At 37.4% G+C, this 19,028-nt stretch overlaps 1 protein-coding gene across 1 annotated transcript; it reads right to left on the minus strand.

The window, feature by feature from the left end:
* Positions 1–4,097: 4,097 nt before the first annotated feature.
* On the minus strand, positions 4,098–12,801 carry CD207 (CD207 molecule). Its single transcript, XM_074275330.1, has 6 exons — positions 12,726–12,801; positions 11,878–11,994; positions 10,615–10,992; positions 5,722–5,873; positions 4,863–4,981; positions 4,098–4,251 (listed from the first exon to the last, which is right to left on the minus strand). The coding sequence occupies exons 1-6, from the start codon at positions 12,799–12,801 to the stop codon at positions 4,098–4,100; spliced, it is 996 nt and encodes a 331-aa protein (XP_074131431.1).
* Positions 12,802–19,028: the final 6,227 nt, after the last annotated feature.

The following is a 19,028-nucleotide window of genomic DNA, read 5'->3' on the forward strand; positions in this document are numbered from 1 at the left end:
TTCCGGATGTAATTAAAGTAAAGAGTCTTTGGGCAGCTCTACAAAGAGCCTGCTAAATGAAAAGAGCAGTTAAAACAGCCTTCAAAGTCTCTCCTCGTGCCTTTATCATCATTTTCTCCATGTGGTAGAATCAGCTTGGTGTTTGCTCCAGCATTAACCAACTACTATTTTTGACTGTTAAAAGAGGTTACTAGGAATTTTGCAGGAGTATGATTTTTTTTTAACTATAGTAAACAAGTCATCTCTTTTTTCTAATTACTCGTGTAGTGGAGGATAAAGGAAGGAGGGTAATTTAACATGTCAAGGTTTGAACTTCCCCTAATCCTAACTAATGAGTGGGCCAAAAAACAAATCATAGAAACAATAATTTGTTAAAGATAATGACAATAATGAAAAAACATACCAAAATTTGTCTGATATAGCCAAAGCAATTCTTAGGAAACATTTATATCTCTAAAGGTTTATATCAATAAAAAGAGAAAGAAAAAAGGAATTGGACATGCAATTAATTTTTAAAGAACTAGAAAAGAAACAAATTTAAAATCCCTAATTAAATACCATTATAGAAATTCTGAAAAATCAAAAGAGATGAACAAAATTGAAAGTAAAAAATATTGAACTAATTGAAGTAATAAATAAAACTAGGAATTAGTTTTATGGGGAGAACCCTATAAGATAGATAAACTCTTGGTTAATTAGTTTTTTTTAAAGAAGAAAACAAATTACCAGTATCAAAAATGAAGAGGATGAATGCAACACAAATGAAGATGGAGTTAAGGCAACTTTTAGAAGATATTTTGCCCAATTATATGCCAATAAATCTGACCATCTTAGTAAATAATGGATGAATATTTGTAAAAAAAATTGCTAAAATTAAGTCAAGAATGTAAAATACCTTATCCTAGAAAAATAAATTGAAGAAGTCATCACTGAATTCCCTAAGAAAAAATCCACAGAATCATATGGATTTATAAGTAAACTCTAACAAATATTCAAAGAACAATTAATTCCAATACTGTACAACTATTTGGAATAATAGGTAAAGGAGTCCTATCAAATTCCTTTTCAGACATAAATATGATTTTAATACATAAACCAGGAACAGCAAAGACAGAAAAAGAAAATTTTAGACCAATTTCCCTAATGAATATTGATGCAAAAAAATTAAATACTAGCAAAGAGAGTACAGCAATATGTCACAATGATCATATAATATGACCAGACAGTATTTATACCAGGAATTCAGGTCTGATTTAGTATTAGGAAAACTATGTCATAAATCACCATATCAATAACAAATACAATAAAAGTTATATGATTATCTCAATAGATACAGAAAAACTTTTGATGAAATCCAATACTCATTAAAAATACTGTAAAACATAGGAACAAATAGAGTTTTCTTGAAAATAATAAATGCTCTCTATCTAAAATCAAGAGCAACCATTATCTGTGATAGGAATAAAGTAGAAGCCTTCCCAGTAAGAAGGGGATAAAGCAAGGATGCCCATTATCCCACCATTATTTATTATTATACTAAAAATTCTGGCTATAACAAGCAAGAAAAAAGAAATAAAATGAATAAGAATAGAACTGGGGACAGTGATTATTAGGAAAAAGACAAAAGACTCCAGATCAACAAAAAACAGAACTCATAATAATGAGAGCTAGTTACCCTAGATGGAATGGGTTGTCTCAAGAGGCAACTGGGAGTCCTCAAGCAAAAGTATAATCAGCTGTTGGCTTAGGTGTCTATTGAAATAGATGGTGTAAACCAGAAGATCATTATACACTTCAACAATGATACTGTACGAGGATGTATGCTGATGGAAGTGGATTTCTTCAACATAGAGAAGAGCTAATCCAATTCCAATTGATTAATGATGGACAGAACCAGCTACATCCAGAAAAGGAACACTGGGAAATGAATGTAAACTGTTATTTTTACCTTCTGAATCCAATTCTTCCTGTGCAACAAAAAATTCAGTTCTACACACATATATTGTATCTAGAATATACTGTAATATATTTAACATATAGAAGACTGCTTGCCATCTGGGGGAGGGGGTTGGGGGAGGAAGGGAAAAAATCTGAATAGAAGTAAGTGCAAGGGATAATGTTGTAAAAAATTACCCATGCATATGTACTGTCAAAAAATGTTATAATTATAAAATAAAATAAAAATTTAAAAAAAAAAGAAATAGATGGTGTAACAGTCTTTTTCCAACCCTGACATATTCTATGAATTACTTCCCATTTTTAAAGGTCCTTCTTGAAGATCAACTCCCTCAGGAAGCCTTCTCAGATTTCTGCTGGTAGAAACAACAGAGGTCTTCTGTGACCTCACAAAACACCTTGTTTTGTCCTATTATGTAATGTTTTGTCATTTGAAATTTCATATTATATTTAGCAATATTTATGTATTTAGGTTTCTTTCCCTATTAGCACTTCACTTTATTTAATTTTCTTTCCTCAAATGACTAGTACAGCCTCTTTGTATAGTGAGTGAGAATGTCCACTCAAATTTTGGTATATCAAATTATGGAAATATGACTGTGCTATATATAAGAGATGGTGAACATGATGAATACAAGTAAACTTAAGAAGAATTATATAAATGATGCAAAGTGCAGTAAGCAGAACCAAGAAAAAAGCATTCACAAGGATAATAATGTCAAATGGAAAGAATAACATTACAATTGAAACCAAATGCTTTGAAATTACAATGACTAGATCTGAACCCAAAAAAGAGATATCAGAAGGCACCTCTCCTCATTTATTTGCATCAGTATGTATGAGTGTATATTGTGTGTGTGTGTGTGTATGAGAGAGAGAGAAAGAGAGAGAGAGAGAGAGAGAGACAGAGAGAGAGAGAGAGAGAGAGTGAGAGAGAGAGAGAGAGAAAACATAGGTATAAAATCCTGTATATATCAGACTTTTTGATATATTAATCTTGCAGTACTTTCTTTCCCTTTTAAAATCCTTTGTTATAAGGGATTCCCATATTATACCTACCTGTTTGTGTTTCTTTCTCTTTTTAGCACTATACTTTATTTAAACTTGATTTCTTTCAATATCTGAAGTCTTTGCTCTTCTTTACCCCTAACAACCATTGCCCCCAGTTGTGTTTTCTAAGGCAAAGGAAAAGTCTAATTCTTCCTCTATATGAGACCTTCAAACACTTGAAAATAGCTTTCATGACCCATCAGTCATCTCTGATTCAGTAAAGGAAGTGAAGGCAGGTTATTTTAGGCATGGGTAGCAATATAAGCAGAGGCACAGAGATCCAGTTGAACAAAGAATATATGTGGGGACAGGGAGTTTACCAAGTTGGCTGGATGCTTAAAGTACATAGATCAATATAAGAAAAAACATTAAAAATAGAATGGTACCAGTTTGTGGAGAGCCTTGAAAGCAAGACTAAGACAATTGATGTTTACTCACGAGGCAATAACAAACCGCTAGTGATTTTCATTTTAACTCAATAAGAATTAATTAGGTGCCTACTTTAGTCAAAAGAGAGCAGTAAAAAAAAATGACCAAATTTATTCCAAAGAAAGATTACAAGGGCAACGACATAAATAATGATTTTATATGAGACATAAGAGGAGGTAAACAATATTCAGAAGGCTATTGTAAGGGTCTAGATGAACATCAATGAGGACCTGAACTTCAATGTAGAAGTGGTAACAAACAACAGAAAGGAAGGTGAAGATGGAGAGATATTGGAGAGTTGGAAACTGATACTGCTGAATGACTTCCTGTGCATAGAGAGGTTTTGGATATAGGAGCTTGGTGAATGGCAGCGCCACTGTCAGAAATAGTGAAATTTCAATAAAGAGACACTGCAAGTCCTTCTCTTGACAATCCCAGCCAGTTCTTTTGATGTCTTCAATCTCTTCCTCTATTTTTCTCCTCCCCAGCTTGGTGAAGCAAAGTAAGTCCCAGGTAATATATGTAAATCACAGAATGTTTGGGTATAACATTAAAACAATAATCTAAGGAGAAAAATCCCCATAGATGTTGGAGGAATGAACATCACCCTTATGGTAAGTTTGGGAGGAGCTGAGAAAATGAAGTGGACTTCCATCATGGAACTAGTCAATCACTGGTGACTTTGGGCCCTTCTTACAAATGAACTGGAGCCCTCGGTCACAGGTCACATCATTCCAGGACATCAGAGAGGTTTTCTCTAGAGTTACACAGCGTTCATTTTGACCACTGTCATTGGGTTCTCCCTTTACCCAGAACCTGATGAGAAAAGAGGTTATTATGATACATACCATCCCATTTCTTGCCTTTGGTCTCAGAACCAGGTCCAAGATGGGGAAGCAACAGCCTAGATGCTAGCAGATTCTAGGTCACTTGATGTCAAATTTTTGTCCCTATTTAAGGATTATTTAGAAAGACCTTTTCCATCGAGACCACAGCAAGGATCAGGAGATAACTCAAAAGAAATTTAGCTTTGAGTCTCCCAAACCTTCCAGAATCAGGCCTGAGCTGAGACTAAACTCTCAGTCTCCATGTTAAACATAAATACATACATATGTTTATACACATACACACACATATACGAACAAGACACAGACTGCCAGAAATGAAAGGCACCCTGGAATACTGAGCATAGACTTGAGAGCTAGAAGGGATCATTATCTATTCCAAAAACTTCATTTTTGCAATGATCACAGAGCCAGTGAAGAATTAAAGCCCTTTTTTTCTGACTCACAGGCCAGGACCCTGCCTTCTGAAAGTCCCCGTACACTGAATAGGACAAGATGGGGTCACTTTTTCTCTATTCTGATCTCTATGGGCCATGGAAAAAGAAAGAGCCGGGAAGAGAGCAGACATGATTGCGTACTCACCGAGCATTCTCCCTCTCTATATATACAGTTCCATCAGCCCAGTGCCAGGTGCCAGAAGATCCTATTTTTGTCAAGCCAATCCAATAAGGAACTCCACTGGCCACCTTATAAAGAAACTCCTACAAAACAAAATAGACAAAAGAAGTGCCATTAACTGAGTAAGGGGACTTGGGCTAATAGAGCTCTCATTCTGTGTTTTACACCTCTTCCATGCACTTATCATTTCATGTGGTTCATCTCCATTACTAGGAGTAGAGGTAGGTAATCCGAACAGGGGCAATGATTCACTGGGGGAAGGAGTCAATGGGAGACAGTTTACAGTTGACTCATTGTAAGCTCCTGTGTTATTAAATTCAGAAAACTACATTCTCCAAGGCTTATAAATTGACCTATGTTACATTAAAAGCTTAGAGCCTCTTGTGGTCAGTGACATCTAGGACTTAATGCTGTTATCTTGCTCTGGGAATTCTTCTCAGCCCTGGCCCTGAATCAGCAGGATCTCTCCCCTGGAGAGAGTTCCTATAAGTGGTTATAAAGAAAAGTCTGTATTCCCAATGTGAATAGAGGGGCCACTTAGCCTCCTACTCCCCTACCACTTCCCATCCTAATAATAATTTCTTCTCATATAGGACTTTAAATTTTACAAAGTGGTTCTCTCACAAGTCCTTGGACTTACAGGTATCATCCCAGGTCAGGAAGCTAATGAGTTTTCAAGTCAGGATTCAAATTCAAATCTCCTGACTCTAAATCCAGCACTACTTTTCCTTCTACTTCATTCCCTTATACTTAGAGAAGTATATATCTTATCCTATATTCCCTTTTACCTTATATCTTTTATTATCCTTCTTTGGTCACCAACCTGTTCTTTTGTTGAAGTCACTGAGGTGAGATGAGAATCTTGAGTGGTACAAAACTGCTCAGCACTGTACCAAGACTTTTTCATGGTAGAAAAATAGTAAAAGTTCCCTCCAAAAAATTTCCAGTTTTGAGAAGCCATTTCCAGAATGTAACCTGTGGAACAAGATTGAGGCAAAATATCAAAATGCCAGGAGCTCAACAGCTTTAATCTTCTCTCTCTCTCTCTCTCTCTCTCTCTCTCTCTCTCTCTCTCTCTCTCTCTCTCTCTTTTAAGGCTAGGGTTAAGTGACTTGCCCAGGGTCACACAGCTAGGAAGAAGTGTCTGAGATCAGATTTGAACTTGGGTCCTCCTGAATTCAAGGCTGGTGCTCTATCGACTGTGCCATCTAGCTGCCCCTCAACAGCTTTAATCTTAAAGGCATTTCCGAGTCCAACTCATACCTGGGAAGGAATAACCACTGAAATATGCCTAACAAGAACTCATCCATCTCCCCTTAAAGATCTCCAGAGATGAGGAATTTACTACTTGCAAACAATGTTATTCTTATAGGGGCTGATCCAAGAGGTCCCCAGGACCCCAAGAAGCTTCAGAAATTTCCCATAATCCCAACATGGAAGTGTTAGAAAAATCTCTCAAGGACCCTTGATTCTAGTGCCATGATACTGAATAGTTCAAGGAAGCAAGTAGTACTCACAGAATGTCAGAACTGGAAAGCTCCTGAGTTATCACCAAGCCCAGAGGTTCTTAACATTTTTTGTGTGATAGATCCTTTTGGCAATCTGATCAAACTTTTAGATCCCTTCATAGGCTTATGTTTCAAAATATATAAAAATATGTTGAGTTTCAAAGGATACCAATTATGTTAAAATACAGTTGTCAAAATTGAAAAAAAAAAAACTTCATAGACCACAAATTAAGAATGCCTGTTCCAATCTAATCTTATTTTTAGATGCTGAAACTGAGTTCAAAGGGAAAAAAGGGCTTTTGGAATGGAATATTGTGGAGGACTTGAAGAAATCTCCAAATGAAGAAAGTTTAGAGCTGAGAAAGAAGAAAGGCTTTGAAATTAAGTAGAAGGAAGTGAAGCAGAAGAACTGGAGGAACCAAGGCAAGAAGAACATGAAGAGAACTAGGAAGTTGACAAGTTGTCAAAAACAAATTCATAAAAAGGAAGTTGGATGTGGTGAACTTAACTATGTGGTGGAATCAGAAGATGCTAAAGGAGAGAAAAGAAAGAGTTTTGGAGCTGGACATGCCCTCAGGTTACTACCATATCCTGAAGAGGGAAAGGAGAAGGGGGAATGAATGAGGATAGCATTTCCAGAAATTAAGGAGAGCAGGATGAACTTTGCAGTGACCCATAATGGGTATGTGATATTTGTGTTTCTTACTCATCCACACCAAAGAGAAGGCTGGTGTTCCTCCTAGGAAAAAAGTCTGGACTCTCAAAGAATGCTTCTCCAAGTTATCAAGGAGAATGAAGTTCTGTTTAAAAGTAAGGGGGGACACCTAGGTGGTGCAGTGGATTGAACACCAGCCCTAACGTCAGGAGGACCTGAATTCAAATCTGGTCTCCGACATGTAATACTTCCTAGCTGTGTGACCCTGGGCAAGTCACTTAACCCAGCTGCCTCAGCTAGAAAAAATAAATAAATAAAATAAGGGAAAGGATACACAGTGGATACAGTACTGGCCTTGGAATCAGGAGAACTAAATTCAAATCCTTTCCAAGTTGTAACAGAGAACCTCCCAAGACTCATCAGACCTCATATACAACTTGGGGTGATTCCCAATGGATTCAAATGATACCATCAGAAAGAATCTAGAAAATGGAGGTCTACTCTACAATCAAGCAGCACTGTCCCTCTTTCTACTCCTCACATAAGACACTGCATCTCCATACCTTTGTACTGGAAACAACTTCATTATTGGAATACTCTCCCTCTTAACCTTCTTTTCCTCCTGGCTTGCCTTGTTTCCTTCAGTACTCATCCCAGTCTGCCATATCACCCCCCTGCTTCCCCAGTGCCTTCCCTCCGAGATTACATATAAGTCCATAATTGTTTGTATGTTGTCTTCCCATTAGAAGCTCCTTGAAGGCAGTGACATTATTTTTGCCTTTCCTAATATCTCCAGTACTCAACTACAGTGTCTGGCACATGTGCTTAGAAATGTTTATTGACTGATAGATTGATCTTAAAGATGTAAATGGTGCTTTTATGACTGTTGGTGATCAAAGGCAAGGCTTTTTTCCCCAAAGGTAAAGGACATTTTGAAGAAAGTAAACAGCTAGTTAAAAAGATTTTTTCTGAGATTGGGATATAGGTTTCTGGACATTGTCCAGAATATAGAATGCTTAGAATATAGAAGAGCATACTCTTGGACAGAGATGAAATGCATCTAACAAAGACTAATAAAAATGTCTTTTCCTGTGATCTAATCAAAAGGGCTTTAAACTGAAAAGAAAAAGGGTCCAAGGAGAACACTGCCTTCACAAACCTCTGGATAGGCGGTAGAATGTGGGGGAAAGAATAGTGAGAGGGACCCTCAGTAATTCACAGGAGGCCAAAATCCAAGAAGAGAAGCATCGAAAACACTCATGACCTCAAATACATAAATAATAGGCAACAAAACAATTAAAGTAAAGAACCTAGAGCAAGGAAGCAAATTTTATCCATCTATCACTAAACTTTAGGACAATGAAACCTCTGACTGGAATATGAGTCTAGAAGAGTATGATTTAATAAATAGGATAGGCAAGAATTTAAAAAACCAGAGATAGAGGGATAGGGAAGCATGTTGGAGGACAGTTAGTTGAAAACCAGCTGGGGCAAGAATAGAAGTACTTTGATCATTGGAATCTCCTACAGACCACTGGGATTGATAAAAGAAATGGATGATACATTCTAGAATCACAAACCTAGCACACTAGCCTGAGATTTCAATGATCATACCATCTGCCGTAACAATTTGATCCTTCAAACAATGAAGAAATGAGTAATAAAAGCTTCTATTCCTTTTATATCATTCTCAACAAGAAGGATCAACTTACTGGGGCGGGGAGGAGAGAATGATGGGAATCTTGAGGAGAAATAACCATTCCCTATTGGAATTTGTAATAGTGAATAAAAGCAAAATTGAGTATAGTCTGATGTTTACTATAGGAAGAATACATCTCAAAAAGTACAGAGAAAGCATAGTTAAGCATTCTGTGATCTAAATTCTATTAGCAAAGTCATCCTAGGAAGGATAAGGAGTTCTCAAAACTGAAATTCTAAAAATGCAGAGGAATGACTCTAATGGAGTGGAAATGACAGGTTTACCTAAAGAGAACTTTGTACATGCACCATTAATCAACTTATGTTTGAAAAAATACATGACAAGAAAGAGGAAGCAGGGAATGAATGTACTGAGATTGAGTTGAAACTGGCAAGAAACTCTAAGGACAGCAAAAATAGTGATAAGCAGAGACACTTCTAAACTATGTTTTGGAGAAAAAGAAGGCTCAAAGAAAACTAAAGTCCAACCACTTGTAATTGGTGGATGGGGTGATAATAACTAATTATAGAGAAGATAGAGTTCTTCAACTAATTATATTTCTGTTTTCTCTGCCAAGGAAAATTATTTTTGATCTGGAAAGGATAGAACAAAAATGGCTAATAAGAAGCTGATATTCAAGATAAAACACCATGTAAATGCTAGCTAATATTATGAAAAATAATATTATTAAATATTATGAAAAATAGATGAAAAAAAAAAACTAAGGTCCAGAGATGGCTTGGCTTGCCCAGGATCATAAAGTTGGCAAGTCGTTAGGACAAGATTCAAACTTGTGTTACTGATTCAACGCATAATTTACTTATCCTGCTGTACGCTGCCTTTGTCAATCAAACCATATCTAGAGTATTGTGTTTGGTTGTGAGCAACCAATCTTAGAGAAAACCTTGAGAAATTGAAAAATATTGAAAGGAAGGCAAGTGGGATGCTGAAAAACCTTGAGATTGTATTTTTTAAGGATTGGTTGGATGAAGAAGCCAGGGAAGAGAAGACAAGACTTCAGTGTTTGAAAGGTTGATGCATGGGAAAAATTTAGCTTTTTCTAGGAGTGGGGGGAGATTTACGAGTGTAGAATAAAAAGCAATGGGCAGAAATGGAAAACAGGCAAATTTAGGCTTCATATAAAGAAAACTCCTAAGATTTAAAGCTATCTGAAAGTGCCTTAGGAGTTAAAGAGTTCCCTCATCACAGATCATGGGAATAGAGAAGGGACTTTAGAGAGCCTCAAGTCTAACTCCATTTTAAGAGGAAACTGAGAAGTTAAATGGGCTGGTGGGTCACACAGGGAGTAAAGCACTGAAATGAGATTTGAAGTCAGGTCCTCTGACTCCAAATTCAAGACTTGTTAGGAATCTTGTTCAGATGTAAGTTGGGCTGGACTTTCTAATGCTGAAATTCTGTGATTCTGGAATTTGCTCAAATTCACACAGCAAGTCGGTGGCAGGATCCAGATCTTGAGACTAGAACATGGGGGATGTTGTACTTTAGAACTTGGTTCTTGTTGTAGATAGCAAGCTAGCCACGATCCACCTGATAGTTGGATCTGGTGTAAAACAACTGAGGCTGATAAAGACTCAAGTTCTCCAATGACTTTCATCTTTAAGGTTACAATCCAGAAGCCATTTTTTTTTCCTACAGGGTCTCTTCTTCTGAAGGATCCCAGAGGCTTCTCCAACCCCCAGTGGCAGAGTTCTATACCCCCCTTTTTTGGGAACCTTTCTCTATCCAGGGAATTCCTGCATGAGTTCTGCTGGTCCTTCCCAACCTCCCCCGTCTCCTTAGCAGTTGAAGCTTTAGGAGCAGCTCCTCCCACACACATGAACACCGCTCACTCACGCTGCTGTGACAATGATGCACCCAAGTTCTGCAGATCCTTCCTGAGCTGCTCAACCTTAGCATTTAGTTCTCCAGCTTTCTTCATATCCTGTTTCAGCATTGGAATCTGGGCATTTAAATGTTCAAGTTCTTCCCAACTGCTCATTAATTCCTGAAGGCGATTACTGTTCTCCTGCAACATGGCATTTAATATCTGCATATGAACTTTTGAATACCCCATGCTGAAATTTAACATCTGGATCTGGGTACGGGAATCCTTCAATTTGTTTCTTAGTGTCTTGATCTCAGAATTGAGAAAGACACTGGCATTCTCTGCATGATCTTTGAGCATGTTAACAGAGGTCTTGACATTATCTATCCTTCCCAGTAACTGGGGATCTGGAGAGAAAGAAATTGCAAGGTTAGCTAGAGGGTTAACCCTTCTATTCCAACCTCTGTGTTCTACAGATGAGGAAATGGAGGTACAGAGAGACTAATTGACTTGCACAAAGTTAGAAGGGGGATTCAAACCCATGTCCTCTAACCTCAGAAAGTGCTATTTTTATAGTACCCACTTGGGCTCAAGCCTAAGTTATACAGTAGTTATACAATGGTCATACATAGGAACAACTAAAACAAGGGCTGATAAGAGGAGAACCACTGGAAGGTCATAGACCAGTTCCCCAACACAGAGAGGTAGGATCAGGACAGAATCTAGGGAACCTTGAGAATAGGGTGAAGCACACAAACATGGGGTAGAAATCAAAGATTCAGGTACACAAAACTAGTAAAAGAGTCATAGGAAGGAGGAGGCAAGGGACTGGGGGAAGATGGAGGAAAAGGGGAAAGTGAAATTATGAGAATTCTGAGCAGAAGATAAGGTAAATCACTTAAATTCTCTGGATCTCAGTTTCCCCATTTGTTAAAAAAAAAAAGTGGAACTGGATAGTCCTGAATGTCCCTTTTAGCTTTGGATCTTATTGTCTATTTTGCAGTGGGACATAGCTCAACAATGGGTGATAAGAGCAAACCTGGGAAAGGAGTATGAAGGAAGAAGAGGAAGAGGAGAAGGAGCCGGAGCAGGAAGAAAAAGAGGTGAAGGAGGAGAAGGAAGAGAAATAGGAAGAGATACAGGAATAGAATAAAAGAAAAAGGCCTAGGGAAAGGTGGCCACCAAGAAGAGAGCAAAGCTTAATCAAGATGAGGAGTAATTCCATCTGTGAGCATGCAAGGAACATGTTTCTCCCCTTCCCTAAGCTTGGAAATTCAAAGCCATTAACTTACAGAGAATGAATGTGGCCAGAAGGGAGGCAACCAGACCCAGTGCCAATAAAATAATAAACACATAGACAGAGGGTAAGGTCCTTGGGTCTGTAGGTGATTCCTTTTTTGGCGGAGGGTCTGTTGGGAGAAAAAAAAAAAGAGAGAGCAAGTCTGTGGAGGAACCAGGCCCAAATATGTTTAGTCAAAGAGCATTTACTTAATATTTTCTGTGTGTCAGGCTCTGTGCTAGTTGCTGGGATACAAATGCAAAGAATGAAACCATCCATGCCGTCAAGAAGCTGGCATGTTGAGACAACTAGGAAGAAGGAAGAAAGAAGAAGAAGAAAGAAGAAGAAAGAAGAAGAAGAAGAAGAAGAAGAAGAAGAAGAAGAAGAAGAACAACAACAACAACAACAACAACAACAACAACAACAACAACAACAAGAAGAACAAGAAGAAGAAAAAAGAAGAAGAACAAGAAGAAGAAAAAAGAAGAGGAGGAGGAGGAGGAGGAGGAGGAAAGGAAGGAAGGAAGAAAGGAAGGAAGAAAGGAAGGAAGGAAGGAAGGAAGGAAGGAAGGAAGGAAGGAAGGAAGGAAGGAAGGAAGGAAGGAAGGAAGGAAGGAAGGAAGAAAGAAAGCATTTTATTGGGAGATTAATTGTCTTTTTTTATATACCCAATGCCTAATCCAGTGCCTGACACATAGTAAGTACTTAATACCTTCTTAACTGAGCAAAAAAGTACATATGTAAGAATAAATGCAAATAAATATGAGTTAGAAAAAAATGACCAAATCCAGGAATTGGCAAGAAAGAGAGAAGAGGAATGAGGTATATTCAGGAAAATAGAGAAGACTCTCCTGGACTCACCTCGGGACCAGAGAGAGATATCCTGATTGTCTACTGTGAAATGAGCCACTTGTGTATCCATCTCATTTTTCTTCATCCTGGCTTGGGCCACACTGTGTCCTTGCTCAGTCACCACTCAGAACTGTTGCTTCAAGGACATATTTATCTAGTAATAGAAGTAGGAAGTGGCCTGGCAAGGTACCTGCCCATCTCAACACCCAAAGTCCACACTACATCCACGAGACCAGGTCTAGACCACGACTCCACCCTTTGCCTCTAAACCAGAACCTCAAGAACGTCAGCATAAACCTTTTGCCATCCATTCAACCAAAGACTTTGTCACAGAAAAACTCCCTAAATCCTATTCCTATACACCTTTTTCTTCTCTCCCCATCTTCAAAAGACTGCTCAAAATCTTTTTTTTAATAGCAAAAATACTGGCAATTAAGAGAATGCCCACCTATTAGAGTTTGGCTGAACACAGTATAGGAATGTAATGGAAAATGATTGTACCATAAGAAATTATGATTTGCATCAAGTGATGGGTAATGAAATGAAGAGTCAAGAGAATAATTTATATAAGAACAATATTATTAATAAAACTTTTAAAGATATGAGAACAATGATTAGTGTATTTCCAATCTATAATTCCAGAGTACCACAGATGAAGCTCCTTATACAGAAAGAAGATTGGCCCAAAATGTAGAATGTTTTAGGATATGGCCAATGAGGAAATTTATTTTGCTTGACTTTGTATATTTGTGTTTTTTTTCTTTTTTAAAAAATTATTTATTTTTATTTTTAAATGTCTTTTTTTCTTTCTTTTTTGAAAGTATTTTAATTAATTAATTTATTTTTATAAAGCTTTTTATTTTCAAAACATATGCACAAATAATTTGACAACATTGACCCTTGCAAACCTTATGTTTCAGATTTTTTTCCTGCTTCCCCCCACTCCTTCCCCTAGATGGAAAGCAATTCAATATATGTTAAACATGGTAAAATATATGTTAAATCCAATATGTATAAATATATTATACAATTCTCTTGCTGCACAAGAAAAATCAGATCAAAAAAAGAAAGTAAATGAATATTTCTTTCTTTTTAAAAAATTATCTTATTTTAAAAAAAACAGAATAAGAAAAAAGAATAATAGAAAAGGAATACAAAGCAAAATGAAACAAAACAAAAAAGAACATTATCATGTGCCCAACAGAACATCCGGGAGGATCCAAAATATATAACAACAAATGACCAGTTCAAGAAAGTATATATTTATATTTACATAATATTAGCAGAAAAATTATATTCATTTGTCCATATTTTCTTTACTTCCTTGTAAATTTTTTTTGTTCTCTGCTGTGCACTTTTTAAACTTTATTCTTCTCCCCACTTCCATCCTCCCTACCCCCAAGTAGGCAATAGTTAAGAAAGGATATATTTATGTATGCATATGTAGATGTATACATACATATACACATACCCCACATACACACATATATATATCTTTCCTATGTCTGTTGGTTCTTTGCTTTAATTCTGCTCCTTAGCTTGTCTTGCTATGACTTAACCTCCCCTCACCCATAGATCCCTCCCTTATCTTCTTCCCTCACCCTTTGCTTTCCCGCCTGCCCCATCCCTCCCCCCTTATTTCTTTATAGATTTTGAAGGGTCCTATACCTTTCATGGTATATGTATTGTTGACTATTTAACCCATTCCCGATGTGAGTAGGTTTTTAGAACTATGACCCCTCCTCCCCCTCTAATACTTGTGTGTCTATTCTTCTGCACTTCATTTGTATAACATCATTTTTACCTTAACTCTGGCTCAATCTTTCTTTTGAGCTACCATATCGTTGTTATCAATCTTAAACATGTTTAAAAAAAATAAACAATTTGTCCATGCTGAGTTCCTTGAAATTGATCTTTGATATTGGCTCTTATATGTTAAATTTTCTATTAAGTTTGGGTTTGGTTGATACAAAGTCCTAAAACCCTGCAGATTCGTTGAATGTCGCTTTTTTTCTCATTCAGTATTATAGATAATTTTGCTGGATATGATACTTTTGGCTGCAGACCTAGTTCTTTTGATTGTTGGTGGACATGATTCCAGGACCTGCGGTCTTTTATTGTGACTGCTGTATAATTCTAATTGTAGCTCCAGCATATTTGAATTGTTTGTTTCTTGTTTCTTGCAAAATTTTCTCTTTGATGTGGGTTTTTTGAAATTTGGCAATAATATTCATATGTGTTTTTCATAAAGAATCTTGTTGAGGTGGTGATCAGTGAATTTTTTCTATTTCTACTTCCCCTCATGTTCTATCACTCCAGTACAATTTTCTTAGATTATTGCTTGCATTATTGTATCAAGATTCTTTTTTGCTCACAACTTTCAGGCAGTTTAATTATTCTTATATTTTCTCTTCTTGATCTGTTCTCCAGATATGTCATTTTTCTTATAAGCTGTTTCACATGCTGTTGTATTTTCTCATTCTTTATAATCTATTTTGTTATTTCTTGGTTTCTCATAGCTTCACTGGCTTCTCCTTTCCCAATTCTAATTTTCAAAGAGTTATTTTCATCTTTGAGACTTGGTATCTCCTTTTCTAGTTGGTTAACTTTTTTTCATAATCTTCATGTTTTTCTTGGATGGTTTTTATTTTCCCCCCAATGTCTCTCATTTGATTTTTAAATTCTTTTTTGAGTTTTTCTATAAATTCTCTTTGGACAGGGAGCCATTTCACATTACTCTTTGAGGTAGAAGAAACTCTTTTTACTTCAGTGTCCTCCTTTAAAGATGAACCCCAGTCTTCCCTGTTACCATAGTATGTTTCTGTGGTGAGGTTATTTCTTTTCCAGTTCTTTTTTTTATTATTATTAAGAGGTATTAGTGTAAGCACCTCTAATAGTGGGAGTAGGAGCTGGTACCTCTAGCTTCATTTGAGCTCTTCTTCTGACTTGGAACCCCAGACCAAGACCTTCACCCTCTAGCAAGTGCCTGCAGTCAGCAGTGCCTCTGCCCCACTGCCTCGGTATTCCCCAAATGTTGGTTCCTTCCAGGTCCCTGCAGCACAGCTGGGATTGAGGTTGTTAATCAGCTGAGTTTCTCCTGACTCTACAAACAGTCCAGGAGGTGAAAATTTCTGTGGTTCCTGCCGAGATCCTACGCAGACCAGCTCTTCCCAGAACTCCCCACTTGGTGTTTCTGTGGAGTTAGTCTAGACATCACATGAGTTAATCCCTGGGTCTTTCTTCAGATCTTCTTGGGCTATACCAAAAGGATCCCTGTTCTGCCCCAAGTCTTCTTGATTTTTCATCTGTCTATCTTTGCCCTGAGGCCCAAATTTCTTCTATTTGTGGGGGAAATCTGGAGAAGTTGGAATTTAGCAACCTACTCTGACATCTTCCCAGAATCCTCCTCCTCCTCCTCCTCCTTGTCCTGTCTCTCTTTCTCTCTCTCCTTCCCCTCTTTCCCTCCTTCTCTTCCTCCCTCTCTCCATCCCTCCTTTCTTCTCTCTCTTTTCTCTCTCCTTCTCTCTCGCTCTCTTTCTTTCTCTCTCTCTCTCTCTCTCTCTCTCTCTCTCTCTCTCTCTCTCTCTCTCTCTCTCTCTCTCTCTCTCTCTCTCTCTCTCCTTTCCTTTCTTTCTGTCTTGTTCAATGGGGGATAAGAGGGGAGAATATTAAGTTAAAGATTTCTCAGAATATGTTCCCTATGCTTATTTCCAACTAACTTCTCCTATCCCATCTCCTTTCTAAGCAGTTCTCTTCTCCCTCATCCTTACATCCTCCAGGAAAAGATCTCAAAGATGAATTTAGACGTAGAAAGGAACATAAAGTCACCTATTTCCATCTTTCCATTTTACAAATGTAGAAAGTGAAGCCTAGGTGAGGTTAAGTGCTTTTCTCAAAGATATTCAGATAGTAATTAGGAGATCCAGGATTAGAATTTTTGACTCTACACTTAAGACTCTCTGCTACACTATGCTGCCTCTCTGTTGATATACTTCCATCTTATGTCTAAAAGCAGTGTAGCTTATTTCCACTAGATCTAGGCTCCTTGGGGGTAGGATTGTGTCTGACTCTTTGACTGAATTCACCAAGAGTGAGTATATCAATAACTATACCAAGGGACTGCCAGAACATGGGAGCTCTGTGTTCCTTCATTAAACTAGGAAATTCTTTTTTGTCTTTTTATCTAGTATCTAATATGAAGTTCTGCCTTCACTAATTGCTTAAGACAGAAGAGAAAAATATAGAATTTCAAATCTCCTTTGAGTTAAAAAGACATATTTTCTCCAGACTACTTTTTACATTGTTGACCAAGATGTGTTTAGAAAAGGGGAAGATGAAGGAGTATGTCATTGGGAGTGTTGTTCTGACAGATGTCTGAGAGCATCTGCTGCCCTTAAACTAAAAGTAACTCAGACCACTGAATGAATCTGACTGGATGGATTTAAAGAGCTATTGTTTGTCTTTAATATGGCTTCTCCACAGTCAGTGTAATTTGGCAAGGACATCTGAAGAAAAAGCCTAATGGAATGTCAAGATCACCATAGACTTGAGATCAAAAAACATGGGCTAAAATTCTGTCTCAATCACTTGCTACTTGTGTAATTTTAGACTAGTCTGGAATTGTGAATGAATCCAACCATTCTGGAAAGCAATCTGGAATTATGCCCAAAAAGTTATCAAAGTATGCATACCCTTTGATCCAGCAGTGCTACTACTGGGCTTATATCCCAAGGAAATACTAAAGAAGGGAAAGGGACTTGAAAGGGACTTCAATGTTCAAGAATGTTTATGGCCGCCCTTTTTGTAGTGGCTAGAAACTGGAAAATGAATGGATGCCCATCAATTGGAGAATGGTTGGGTAAATTATGGTATATGAAGGTTATGGAATATTATTGTTCTGTAAGAAATGACCAACAGGAGAAATAGAGAGAGGCTTGGAGAGACTTACATCAACTGATGCTGAGTGAAACGAGCAGAACCAGAAGATCGCTGTACACTTCAATAACAATACTGTATGAAGATGTATTCTCATGGATGTGGATATCTTCAACATAGAGAAGAGCTAATCCAAATCCAATTGATCAATGATGGACAGAATCAGCTACACTCAGAGAAGGAACATTGGGAAATGAGTGTAAGCTATTTGCACTTTTGTTTTTCTTCCCAGGTTATTTTTACCTTCTGAATCCAATTCTTCCTGTGCAACAAGAGAACTGTTTGGTTCTGCACACATATATTGTATCTAGGATATACTATAACATGTATAAAATTACTTGCCATCTAGGGGAGGGGGTGGAGGGAGGGAAGGAAGGGAAAAGTCGGAAGAGAAGTGAATGCAAGCAATAATGTTGTTAAAAATTACCCAGGCATATGTTCTGTCAATAAAAACTTATGATAAAAAAAATTTTTAGATTAGTCACTTCATCTCTCTAGGCCTCAGTTTACCTATAAAATGAACGCATTGGATACATTTTCCCTAAGTTTCTTTTCAGTCTCAATAATTTATGATTCCATTATTCCATATTAGAGTGATTAGATCACACTCAAAAGTAGCTATCAGTGAAAAACTGAATGAATAAGCCTGGTCTGGTCCTGCCTCAGCCCTTCATTTTTCTTGTTTAATCCTTTCATGATTTGGATCTGGGTTAATTTCCTGGATTATATATACTTCAATCATTTTTCATCTTGTCTCTCTTCTACTTCCCCAGACTGAATGCCTGGGTAAAAACTTTTGAACTTGGCCACCACACTTCTACAATCCCTGTTTTAAAAACTGATAATTATATCTCCAAAGCTGTTGCTAGGGCCCTGAACTTGCTTGGAGCCTAACAAGGACTCTGAGGAGTGCCAAGGTCTGGCTACCTCATATGATACAGGACTTTTTGTTTGGGTTTCTGTTTCCTGAGCCCCGGAATGTTTCCTTGTTCTAATGTTGGATATTCTGCTGATGTTTCTAGCCTTTCCTCGTTCTGATTTTTGATATCTGTGTTCACTAGGTGCCCATCTGACCTATCAGGCTTACTCTGTGCTCAGTGTTTGTGTGTATAAGTGTTCATAAGAGTGGGAGTCGAAATATAGAATAAATGACCCATTATCAAGGAGGAAGAGATATTTTAGTGCCTTTCCTTCCCCATTCACCCCTTCCTTCCATCTTTCATTCATCATTTATTCAAGTCCCAATTATATTTATTCTGTTGGGATCTGGAGGAAGATAAAGAAGAGAGGAATGAGACATAGAGGAGGATCATAGGAAGATGTAGAGCTAGAAGCAATTTTAAATACCCTGGAGTCCACTCCCTTCAATTTAGAGAT

This window comes from Sminthopsis crassicaudata, chromosome 6 (assembly GCF_048593235.1).
Source record: "Sminthopsis crassicaudata isolate SCR6 chromosome 6, ASM4859323v1, whole genome shotgun sequence".
Classification (NCBI taxonomy): Eukaryota; Metazoa; Chordata; class Mammalia; order Dasyuromorphia; family Dasyuridae; genus Sminthopsis; species Sminthopsis crassicaudata.